This window comes from Phocoena phocoena, chromosome 5 (genome assembly GCF_963924675.1).
Source record: "Phocoena phocoena chromosome 5, mPhoPho1.1, whole genome shotgun sequence".
In the NCBI taxonomy this organism is placed as follows: Eukaryota; Metazoa; Chordata; class Mammalia; order Artiodactyla; family Phocoenidae; genus Phocoena; species Phocoena phocoena.
In genome coordinates this window covers 33,927,946-33,941,359 of record NC_089223.1, presented here as the reverse complement: position 1 = coordinate 33,941,359, position 13,414 = coordinate 33,927,946, and the positions used below count along the sequence as shown (strand labels likewise).

Genomic DNA, 13,414 nt, shown 5'->3' with positions numbered 1-13,414 from the left:
ACCCCTGGAGCTTCATATTGAAGTCTCTCTTCTATGTGACAGCTCTTCAAGCTGTTGAAGACAGCAATCATATTCCCCCATAAATACTGCATTAATATTTACAGACTAAACAGATCTACATACTTCAGTTGTTCACTGTCCCAACTTCTTATTACAGAGTTTCTAAGTCTTCCTTAGTTGCCAATGTTTAATTAAATGCTGGTGCCCAAAAGCAAACAAAACATTCCAGATATAGGCTGAGCAGAATAAAATTATTTGGTCTGAATACTACATAACTTTCCAATTTTGCCTTGAGTTACAGTTGACCCTTGAACAATGCAGAGATTGGGTGCTGAGCCTCTGAGCAGTTGAAAGTTCGCATATAACTTATAGTCAGCCCGCCGCATCTGCAGATTCAACCAACCTTGGATCTCGTAGTACTGTAGCATTTACTACTGAAAAAACTCCACATATAAGTAGACCAGCACAATTCAAACCCATATTGTTTCCAGGGTATGTATGTTAATCTGACAGTCTCTAGAGTAGAATGACTCATTGTGGTTTTGACAAAATGATTCAGGTTTTTACTATTGGTTGGTTGGCTGACTTTCATTCTTTGTCACCTTATTTTTTTAATTATAAAAGTATGTTATACAGAGGAATGTATAAAATATAGATGTACAGTCAACATAATTTTAAAAATAAAAATATGCACTCACCACTCAGGTGTAGAAACAGAAGATTATCAATACCTTAGAAGTCTCTCTTATATCCTTTCCAACTTCTCCTTTTAGTCCTTAAAGTAATCATGATCCTAATTTTTAAGTGTTAACCATTCTCTTGCTTTCCTTTATAGTTCTGTCATATATTCCTTCATCCCTAAACAATATATTGTTTAGTTTTGCTTGGCTTTATTTTCCTACTCATAATTTCCCATTGCCTCAATTCCTTCAATGTAAGATTTGAATCTTTTCGTATTTTATTTATTTTTAATAAGCCACCTCATATCTTTCAGGGAGTGAAGCAGGGACTACAGTGGATAGCCCATCACAAGTAAAAAAAAAAGAGAAAGGTAAGATTAATATTCTGCTTAGGTCAGCCTGCCCCATCAATATGAGACAATGCTATCTCTCCCCAAAAAGAAACTGAGCTGAGGGGAAGTTGAACATCTTTCAATCTTTCTCCTAACCTGGATTTTATAATAGGGCTTTAGAATGTATGTAAATTCCCTGAATTAATGAACTACATATTTAAAGAGCATCCCAGGATAAATATAATTAAATAAATGAGGCAACATTTGAATTATTTAGTTTCAATTTATTCATACCTCATATGTAAACATAAATATTTGCTAGTTGACTATAGAAAATTTTCTCATATAAAAACTTTAAAAATAGAACATCAGACTAAAAGAACTGAAAATAATCATTACTGCCTAAAAATTCAGATAAAATCTCAAGGCAATGAAATTTGCTTTATTTACCAATTTAAATCAAAGACTGGCTGACATCAGTCTACTTGCCAAAGCCTAAGACGATTGATGGAAAAAGGCTGTTCATCCTCCTTCCCAAGTCATGTTCAGTAACATGCCACTCCCTGCTTGTGGCATAAACCACAATAAATAAATAAGCAAGTAAATAAAGTGCAAATATTTTTTAAAATCAGGAAAAGTGAGGTTTAAAAAAGACACTGGTGCATAAATGAGAAATAGATGATTGTAAAAAAGAGCAGATATCCTAGAGAGTCACAGATATCCTAGACGCATTTCAATACAAGCACTTAAAAATCTTAAGTCAGTAAATCATAGACTTAAAGAAATAAAGAAGGAAAAACAAACACAGCTATCTCATCATATTTGTAAATCCCCCTCAGAAGCCAAAAAAGTGCTTTCACAGGGTAAGTAATCCTATTTTTGCTCAGTATCTCCTCTTTCCCTCTAGTTCTTAAGAGAAAAGAAATTAACTTTCCAATGATTTGATATCTTCATTATTCCTACACTTGATATATCTAAATTTTACACCTAGGAATCCCTCAAGGAAACTTGATTTGTGATCTCTCAAAGAAATATATGTAGACACCTAATACACACAAGTGAGACATTTAAATGAGTAAACATTTCTCTGTTTGAATTATTTTGCTTTTGGTAAAAATTATAACTTTATAGTGCAGAATACAATTTTAAACCTGTTTTTCAAAGAATCATAATGGCTCACTTGGAACCTTTTAAATTCTGTACCCCAAATTATCCAATACAGGTATCCCTCACTTTTCAAAAGTTCACTTTACACCATACATTAGTATCTGTTTTTGCTAACTTAAAGAAATCCAAAGAGGATTTTCCCTTCTATGAAAAAAGGCAAAACGCAAAACTAGCGTTCAGGGTTTGTTTTGTAGCAATTTCGTTATAAAGGCAGCATGCAGCCTGAACATCCAGACTGGCATGGCCAAGATCCTTCCCCCACAATTACATCAGCGCCTCAGCATCAAGCCATCATAGCTTTGAACTGTGTCTGTGAGCATTTGTGCTTTACCTTGATTTACTTTGTCCATCTGTTAGCAAGATGTGTCCTAAGGTAACTGCTTCTTCGCTTTATTGCCATTTCAGCCTACAAAACGTTTCACAGGAATGCTCTAACTTGGATAGTGGGGGGAAATTGTACTTTCACAAATCTATAACTACATATTTGGTCACCTTTGGACCAAAAATGACATAGCAGCAGAAGAAAAAAAAGCCACAGACACATATGGCACATCTGCTGTAAATCTGTTTACCCCCTAATCTGGCCAGTAAACAAGCAAGACTGGAACATGTATGTTGAAACAAAGGTAACAAGAAAAAAATTAATTTCATGGGCTTGTAGTCTTACAACAATCCACCTATAAAACAGGATTACAAAAAAAAGCGTGAAGTATCTCTAGAAATAACATCCTTAGAAAATATAATGAAAGGAAATCAAATATGCAAAGGAAAAAGTGAAGGTCAACATAACTACTGTATAAAAGAAGCTGGAGTTGTACATCCTAGTTTACAATGTTTATTCACGTTTATTCTTGATTAATCTGTGTATAAAAATCAAGCTATACTGTTTAAACATGTAAGAAATGAGGGAGTTCAGAATATACTCATCAAATTTTCAGGCAATACAATTACAACAGACATGTTTTCTAATGACTGCATTCCTATATGCTTTTTAACATAAAATTATAAATACATTTATAGTAGAAATCATTATCAGGGTGGTATGTAAGATTATATTTAGTAAAAGCAATGCAGGAAGGTATACAGCTAGCCAAATAAACCATTTTCTTAAAATGTTAATTATTATATATATATAAAAATCAATATACAGGCCATTTTTACAGCTCAAATGTCACTTGCTGTAAGGAATGGCCCACATGTAACTAATAGATCTTTAACCAAATATTACAAATTTAAGGGCAAGAAAATCCAAGTTGTTATTAACATTTTGGCAATTTAGAGATTCTATTTAGAGTTTTTTTTTAAATTTTGTTTGCTTTTGTTTTGAATCTCCAGAGGGACGTGCACTTCTCTTAGAGGTAACGCACTATCAGATCTTAGATAGAGGATGTATCCTTCTAGGATAGAGGATGAATTGCTCTAGGATAGATAATATATCTGAATTTACTAATAAAAGTAGATACTTAACCATACTTAAGATTAACAATAGTTAAGATTAATTTAATCTTAACCAAAAGGCCTGGAAGCAACTCACATTGAATAATCTTAAAATGGTTAAAAGCACAGATGATCACCTGAATAAATTCATCACAGTAAAACCGTTTTTCCAAAACATTTTCCATCTCCATTCACTAGTCCATTCATTCTATAGCACAAGCAATTACTGTCTACTAAATATTAAACAGGAAACAGAAATAAAGGCATGATAGTGCAACTTCTACATAGATTTTCACTATTCTAAACCCCTCCAAAATAAGTAAGCCTTAGAGGAGAGAAAAAACAATACAACATTGAAATTCCTTTTAAAGCCACACTGAAAAATATTTTAGGGGACATCATGTGGCAAAATTATGAATTGCTGCTGACATCTAAGAATGCACATGCAAAATTTATTGTGGGGCCTTTGATACAATAGGCAAAAGTTTACAAACCATGATTTTTTAAAATATTAAATAAAAATATCATACATTACATTTATAAATTAAACAGCTGTAGCTACTATTAAAGCTAGTGTATTAGAACAAATATTTTAGGAATGTATTAACCAAAGATACTAAGAAACTGTAGGACAGAGGATCAAGCATGACTAAATAAATGTATAAAGTAAATGAAATCACATGATCACATTCATCAGTTAATAACATAACTATGGAACAAATACTGGTCACATGATATGTTTTAATACACATCATTATTTTCCTAGATTTTCTGTTACAAAAAGAAAACTAATTACCAAACTCTTAAGTAATTAGGTTGTTTATAATATCTTGGTTTTGATTATAATTGACAAATTCAGGGAAAGAAATAAAAAGTAATTACTTGTCATCATGAAAATGAAACAGGTAACTGACTCATTTTTTTTATCTAGTTGTTCTGCTATGAAGTGGACAAATATAAGCTTTGAATTATTATATATGAAGAAAGGAATATTAAACTGAGAAGAGTTAATTCCTACAAAAGTAGCTCTTGATTTTAAACTATTTTTAATTCAAATATCTATCTCAGTACACACACACAAAAAACTCAAGTATTATTTTTGGTACTTCATATAATTTTTGTCATATTTTAAACAAAACCATAATTTGGGGGATAAAAATGTCCTTAGAGGTCACCAAGTAAAACCCTGATACTTTAGAGATGAAGGCACTGAGGTCCACAGAGTAAATGATTCATTGCCCATTTCAAGGTTACAATTTGTTGGCAGCTGAGACTACAGCTTCTTTTACTTTTACTTGACTACTCATTACTCTGTTAAGCTTCTCCTCTCACAGCAGCAACTCCGTAACAATTGTCTGTTAATACAAGTGTTAGTAAGACAAGAATTATGAGTAATACCAGATGATGATCTTTCAGGAAAAAAAACTGTAAGTTTCAAGAGGAATAGAAACACATTTTCATGAACACTGGGCCCTCTCAGAGGGTCAAAGAAACATAGTTGAGTTAATGGAATTTTCATCTCACCACTTGGTCATATGAAAACAAATCAGTGTATAAAATGCTGGTGCTCATCCTACATAACTAGGTGAATTTTAAAGCAAATTCAGCAAATTATTTTTGTTCTTTAAAATGTAAGTGTGAAATAGTATAAAAGTTAGATCTATAATTAAAACTGGAAAGAAAAGAATAACTTTCTAAAAGTATTATTATTTTTCTTCTAATTATTTATAATAAAATTTCACTATAATATAACCATTATATTATACTTAGCTTAAGTGTCTTCTAAAATTATTTCTTAAATTTAAAAAAAACTAGAGAAGGTTTCTCTTTGTTTCAAAGCAATTTATTGGCAAATTTTTTAAATCAAAATTTTATTTTTTCATTTCTGCCCATCAATCTGTAAATAATGATAGCTCATAAGAAAAAAGCACCAGTTATTTTTCAGATTAAAGCTTCTCAGAATAGTATACCTTCATCCTGCTGTGTCTTCTATTTCAATAACTTTCAACCAACTTATAAGTGATAACAGAAATCAAAACCTAATCCCCTAATCTTTAAATGATATTAAAGAGATAGCAAACACAATGGCTATCATGCTTAGAATATATATATTAAATATTTTAGCACTCAATGATGAGAAAAAAATTAAAGTTTCTGATGATGTTTGTTATTACTAAGTCAAAATATGAGAAGCAATATGCAAGTCAGACACAAAATGAATACTGAAGAAAGTACAGAAGATATAAAAAAGATGAATATTCACATATAAAATGGTCCACACAAATCAGAATGGATTCATCTAAGAAAAAAATTACTTAGAGAAGAACCAAGCACAGTCAACACAGTTGTACTAAAAAAAAAAAAAAAACTTCAAAGTCTCAAAAAGCAGGACTGATAAAATTTCAGTTAACTAAAAGTCCACATCTTCTCAATTTCTAATTCTTAAAATCTCACTGAAATCAACAAAGAAAATGCTATACAGAAATGTGTGCCATTAAGTTACCATCACGCTGTTTTTCTAATAGGTGTTTGCTCATATTGTGCCCCTTTCTGCCCATAAACTCTCCTCAAGATTTACAACCAAGATCAGGTGGGAGGCGTCCCCTTCCTCTGTACTCCCCAAATAACCTATGCTTAGAGTTTGTGTCTCTGCCTTCGTCAGCAGACTGTGACTCCTTAGGAGCCAAAACAATGTTTTATTTATCTTTAGCTCCAGATTACTTAGGAAAGTACAATTAACACATGAGAGGCATTCAAAACAGATTTGTGCTTTCATTAAATTTTATCAGTCATGGCCAAAACAACAGTACAAAAGTCAGATGAAATTAAATCAATGGCACAAGCTCGTTTGTGACAGAGGTTCTTCACCTCTGTTTTAAAAGTTTTAGCTGGTCATTCAAGTAAAAAACTACCACTTGCATCAGGATTACACAAACACAGAAATGAGACAAGAAATGCCTTGCCTACAGTTATTTGTTAATAAATTATTCAATAAAATGAATTATGAACACACACTGAGGCTACCTGACTCCTTCCACTAAATATTTTCCAAGACTTTCTTCTTCAAAACTAAGACTTTCCTTTATCTCCTTGATTTTGATCTCCTAGATGGTGAAGAATCCTCCAGGGGAAAGCAGTGGCAATATTAGAAGGCCCAGATTCGAAACAGAGGCAAAGTTATAGCAAAAGCAGGATTATTCACACTGATAGTCTGATCCATTATTAAACAGATACAAAATTATGAGATAGAAAATGCTTATTTAAAAAGATGTGATACTGAATGACCTAAGATGTTTCCATACATCAAATATTTAGTATAGAACCTATCACCTAGCCCCCAAGTCTGTACTCTACCCATTAAACCCAGTAAGTATCCTATTTATTACAGCTTCCTAATATAACCAGGCGATAGATAATTTCTTACCCTACTGGTTGGGTGCTGAGTTCCCAGTGAGGTTAGGGAGGTTATTCTCTGACATTTTGGAGATGGAGACAGTCTCTATCTTTGAAGTAAAAAAAGGTGTGTGGGGGGGGTTAATTTTGGCATTAACCCTAGTTTTCAGCTTTTCTTAAAATATTTTGCTTAAAATAAAGCTCGCTATAAATGGAACCAAAAAAAAAACCCAAAATATTTTAAAAATTTATTTTAAGGTACTATGCAATGAGAACATTTGGGATTCTAGGTAAGAGCACTAAATGGTCACCAGAAGTACTGTGGCTTTAGTACTTATATAGATGCCTGCTCTCACCTGGAAAAAACTTCTATTTTCCTCAACACCAATGATCGTCATTTAACTAAATAAAGTCTAATTTTTTTCTCTTTTATTTTTCAGACTTGAAAAATGGGCGTGGTAATGCCAAAACAATGTGGATAGTAAAAGCACATTCTTAAAGACCTCTGAAATAAAAATGTAAATGACTGTTTATATCACATATAATAGCAAAAGATCATTAAGGTAAGATTTGATAGTAATGCTCAAAATAGCATCAAAACTGAAAGGGTAATAGAAGAGTGTCAAAGCAAATTAAAAAAAAAAATACTACACCCAAAGAAAACATCTTAAAATAGCAGTTAAATTCACTATCTAGAAAATTAGATTCAAATTCTTCAAGAAAACAGAGGCAAAGGATGATCTAATGGAAGTGCATTTAAGGGACTCTAGGAACCAGCAGCAACCTCTCAAGATCTCAAAACAATCCAATGCTTGAAACATGCAGGATATATCAGTAACAGAGTATCCCTTCCCCTCTAAAAACACATCACTACCACCAAATGATCTCAACCCTGAGCCATCCAGCAAAACCCTACAACCTTTATCTAAAGGAAACTGCACATAAAAAGGCATCAGCTCTTTAAAGCCCAGAGGATCCAATATTAACAGAAGAAAAAGGTAAGCCCGAACACTGCCAACAATATTCAATCTGTTCTTAACCTGCCCTGTGGCAATATGTAACTTCCTGGCTGTCTATAGCTCCTGCCCCTACTTTAATGACCTCTTAAGATCTGATTATTTGCTTTCTTATCAAAGATTCCTAGATCCCTGATCTCCGATTCTTCCACTTCCTTGAATTCTCTCTTTTCCTGCTTAGTTGCCTCTTAACTCAAGCTTCACTCATATTTCTAGTCAATCACAATAAGGATTTTTGTGGTACTGTCTGTAGACAAGGCCTCGAGCCTTGTGTTTACAAGCCCTAGTATTTAATTGAAATTTTTGGCTTATATTTGGATCTTAGCTTTTGCCTCTGATGATGAACTAAAACTGAAAAAATATATAAAACACAAATTGTCAATTTTTTTATTATAAGCAATTTTGATATAAAGTTTATAAAATATGAAATAGAATGACTAAAGCAAACTGTCTGTGCCCTCTAAGAATTTCAATTCTTGAAGCTAACTGTATCCCTAATGAACATAATCAAGTTGGAAATGCTATAACTGAACAGGGGTTTTCTTTGGGAACTACAGGTGAATAGGAAGTTAACTATGGCCCTATGACTCAAGTAAAAAACATCTTAAAAATCGAATTAAAAGCAGATGGGTAGGGGCTTCCCTGGTGGCGCAGTGGTTGAGAGTTCGCCTGCCGATGCAGGGGACATGGGTTCGTGCCCCGGTCTGGGAGGATCCCACATGCCGCGGAGCGGCTGGGCCCGTGAGCCATGGCCGCTGAGCCTGCGTGTCCGGAGCCTCTGCTCCGCAGCGGGAGAGGCCACAACAGTGAGAGGCCCGCGTACCGCCAAAAAAAAAAAAAGCAGATGGGTAAACCATGTTTAAATAGAAAATCTGACAAACTAAAAACAGTTTTAAGAATCTTGAAATTTAAGTTAACTTTGTAAGGGAAATGAATGGATATAGAAATAAAATGTTTCAGCATTACCATGTTACAACAGACGCAAGTATCTTGCTCAGCAACTGAATGCCTAATATTCCACTCCAAAAGAATAATTTAATCCAATTTGCTCTAAGAACTCTAACGTTAATCATTTGCTATCCACCTAATTTTATCTTTAACTCAGTTGTCTTTATTAAAAGAAAAATGGAAGTATTTCTATTTTGTAAATTAATAGAAATCATACCTAAGACTTTATTAACTTAGATGATTGTAAAGTTCCCAAATTCCGAACTAATAATTGAGGATACTGCTGAAAAGTTTCTTGTAGGGAACCCTCCCTTCAGGTCTAAAATTCTGACTCCACCTCCTAATCAGAATCTCCTAAAAATATTCATCATAATACCATGGGAGTGGCCATGCTGGATAAGCAAGTCTATACAGTGTATAAAAATTACTCTCCTTTTTGACAATGTTTTTCCTTTTCAATTTCCTTTTCTTACCAAATTTGAGAATATCAATTTTAAATAGATATAAGCTTCAGTAGCATGATTCTGCAACTATATATCAATTTAAGCTATGGCTTTGACAATTATAATCAAGAACAATTATAATCCTTAGTAGGAGACCTTTTCTTTCTATTGGACTTTTCAATAAGCCAATATTCTTCTAATAAATATTATTTTGAGCATGAAGTAATAACCAACTGAAATCTACAGCTGCATTAAAAAATGAGACAAACTGGTGTAGGGGGAGGGGGGAGGGTAGAGGTTAACACAGTAACAGGCAGTAGGAAAATACCAGAGTGATATTACATCTCCTCCTTCACAATGCCAAATATTTAGTTAGCATATGGCCCAAAGCTTGTCTTAATTATCCCTCAAATGCTTTAGAGAAACCTACTTTTTTTAAAGCATGAAATTAAAGAGAATGGTCATAAACATCTCTTAATGATGCTTTTTGTCTTTCATGAGTAATAATGACAGATTTCCAGATTGGTGAGCATAAGGTTGTATCTACACATGACCCATCTGAAATGCCTCTGATTTTACCAACTCCCTATCCCTGCCCTCAAAAAAAGATTATTGTGTAGACTTCACCAAAGATGCAGTAACACTCTTATAAATTGGTTTAAGTAACAAATCTTGTAACTTATATAGAAATCATTTCAAATGAGGATTAGTCATTACAAAAAGAGTAAATTGGTGAAACAGGATCATGAACTCTAAAGTAAATCAAAACTAAATGATCCCCCCAAGTAAGTAATGTTTAAATAGCTAAATATAGGAAGTTTATACAAAAGAAAAGTCTCAACAAAATTTACCATGAATTCAAAAAATTGAGGTAATATTTATGCTAAATACTTACCACTAATGTTGAGTTCAAAAGAAATGAATTTATAAATATCTATACTTCCTAATTTCATATTCTACAATATTGTTTAAAGTATTTTTAAACTTACCCAAATGAAGTAATGTAAACTGGGCTGCCAGTTCCTTTGCATCTTCCAGAGTAGTACAGAGTTTGTCTGGCATGAAGTAACTCTGGGATCCATTTGCAATAGCAGGAATAACGATTTTATATATCAAGAGTACTTTCCCATCTTGACTTGTTGTTGAATATAAATAATATTCTGGTGGTGCCCAATTATTTTTGTTGCAGTAATAATCCAAATGCATTACTGCAGAATTGAAATGACTGGATTTTAAAGAATACATACTAATTGGAGTAAGCTTTGTTCCAGGAAAAAGTGGGTAAGAGCATCTTTCAATTTCAGGGGGGCCTGGGCTATGCTGGCCATTGAGACGAGCTGCAAGAGTTGGTGGCTTGCCTAGAGTTTTGGGGTAGCTCTCTTCTTTGTTAGCAAACACAATCAGGTTTTCCGAATTGGGGCTAATCTGACCATTAAGATGCTGTCTTCCAGTGTTTTCTTTAATTACAGGTTTTGCCAGTGTTACCTCAATACGTGCTCCATCAATGCATTTTCCATTCATAACAGACATAGCAGCCACTGCATCTTCTCGGTTGAAAAAGTGAACAAAAGCATAATCTCTAAGTTTCTTTACTCGTTCAACTGCACCAGGTTTGAATTTACTGAATTCTACTTTAATTGTTTCCTCTGCAGTTGAGATCATTAAATTTCGTACATAGAGAACTTTAACTCTCTGCATGGTTTCCTCATCAACCTCCTTCTCTGGGTCAGCCCAATCTACCTGAATGGTATGGCCCCACAGTTGGAAGGTTCCTGTAAAAAAAGAATAAATTAATTTGAAGACAATTAAAACAAAAGTCAAAATTAAGTAAAACTGTTTCTCCAAAGAAGCAGAAACTCAAATACATGTCGATACATTTGGTCAGCATTAGTTTCCTACTCACAAAATAGTTTTTACTAAGGCAAACCTAGCCAGAACTTATGGTGAAATTAATTTTAAGAGTCAAAAGAACAAAAACACTTCAAAGATGGACCTTTATTAGAAGAATTAGGTACTGTCCTTTGTATTTTTATCAAACAACAATGAACAGCTAAATTAAAATGTATACATTTAGTAAATCAGTAAATTATTATAAATAATGACTCATAAGATCAGCTTCATGTCTTTTGGAATCACTTGATTTATTTTACTTCCTTAAACAATCTCCATTCCTCTTTAAGGGCACTACGTATTTTCATAAATTGATCTATGAGGTACTGTCGTCTGTCCATATGTATAGTAAGGTTAACACAGAAAAATAACCTTTGAAAAAGGGTAAGTTTACCTGGAATTAGTTTTCTCCTAGCCATAGCAGCAGCTCTGTGAGATTCATATTCAACAAATGCAAAACCGCGATTTTTGGTCTTATCAGTTGCGCTTGGGTAAACAATGACATCTACAACTCCTTCTGTAACTTTCTTCATTTCATCCAAGATTTCTTCCTTTTTCTTTTCCTTTGGAATAGCTCCAATAAATAATCTGCAATTATCCAAGCTTACACACACACCAATAAACTTCCCTGGTCGAATCTCATAATTATTAAGAATTCTGATGGCTAACTGGGCTTCTTCTTTTGTAGTATACATCACAAAAGCATAACCTCGATTTTCACCACTAAATTCCATCATAAGTCGAAATTCATATATCTTCCCAGCTCTTTCAAATACAGGAACTAACTCATCTTCATACATATCACGAGGTATTTTTCCTACAAAAACTTCACAGCCTCTAGGTGGAGGTGGACCTTCCCAACCTGAAAGACAAAAATAAACAGACAAATAAATTCTAATAAGATATTTATGTTCACTATTCAGTAATTCATGCCACAAATTTACTGTGAGCCTTCTATATGCTATGCACTATTACAGGTGTTGGGGATACAAGAGTGAACAAACTAGAAGCCCCCTTCCCTCATGAAGCTTATATTCAATAGAGAAAGGAGACAATGAGTAATAAGTGCTATGGAGAAAAATAAAGCCCGAATGAAATGAGGGAATGAGCCTTGAGGATATATCAGAAAAAAGAAAAGCAAGTGCTTTTTATATTAGTTATATTAGAACAACCAGAGCATGCAGGTCTGTATAGGAAATGCATACTTGAGGGAGGAGTAAAATGGTAGCCATCAATGCAGTCAGAGGCCAAGATTTTCTTTTAAGTCTGACAGAAAGTTAATTGGAGGGTTTGAGCAAGGAAATTGTACTGGCTACTGGTAGAAAGGCAAAACATTATATCCAATAACCTGTTTGCATCTAGTATAAACAGCACTCCTCTACTCACTACTCTCAAATTCCTCCCCAAATGATCTCCCCTTTCATAGCTAGAGTACCCTTTCCCGACTGACCTAATCCTGACTTCTTTCTCAACTGCTTCTTAAACCAAGAGGAGAGTTTAAAAATGTAAGGGAAAGACATGCATAACCATATAAGCTACCTCTTTTCCCTCCCAACAGTATAAAATGATTGCTGACGTCTTAAAGCAGTTACAAGGAAAGAGCTATTGTTTGGGATACTTGTGGAGATATACCTGATGTAAATGACTACATTAAAGATTCAATTTTTTGAACATAAACAAATTCACACCTGGAGGTGGACCACCAAACTTCCTTTGCCCATTTTCTTGAACCATGTTGTATCCAGTCTTTTCCATCAAAGCAAGTAATGCTGCTTCATTCTGAGTACCAGTTCGGACTTTACTGCATCCATTTGTTCCATCTGTATTTTCTTCATTCATGGTTGCAGTTCCTAAAGCAAAGTTTAAAAGCAGTGTTTATGACATGGAGCGCCAGGAGGAATCTATGAAGCATTTCTTTGAGTAGCAAAAAACCAAGGATAGTTGTGGCTGCTACATTTGGTTATCACTGTAGCCCTGCCCCCAGAGTTCTTCCCTACAGTGGAAGCTGGAAAACTCTTTTAATGTCTCTGATCAATTAAGCAGTACCTTTTTAAGGCCTAAGCTACAAAGAAAGGAAGTCAAAAGTGAAAAAGAGAAAGGCAACAACA

At 33.8% G+C, this 13,414-nt stretch overlaps 1 protein-coding gene across 1 annotated transcript in view; it reads right to left on the bottom strand.

The window, feature by feature from the left end:
• RBM46 (RNA binding motif protein 46) overlaps window positions 1–13,145 on the bottom strand; it is a 32,177-nt gene extending 19,032 nt beyond the window's left edge. The window contains exons 1-3 of the mRNA XM_065877691.1: window positions 12,995–13,145; window positions 11,701–12,168; window positions 10,406–11,188 (exon numbers count right to left, since the gene is read on the bottom strand). Coding sequence (XP_065733763.1) covers window positions 10,406–11,188; window positions 11,701–12,168; window positions 12,995–13,145 — 1,402 coding nt within the window. The remainder of the gene's footprint in view (window positions 1–10,405; window positions 11,189–11,700; window positions 12,169–12,994) is intronic.
• Window positions 13,146–13,414: the final 269 nt, after the last annotated feature.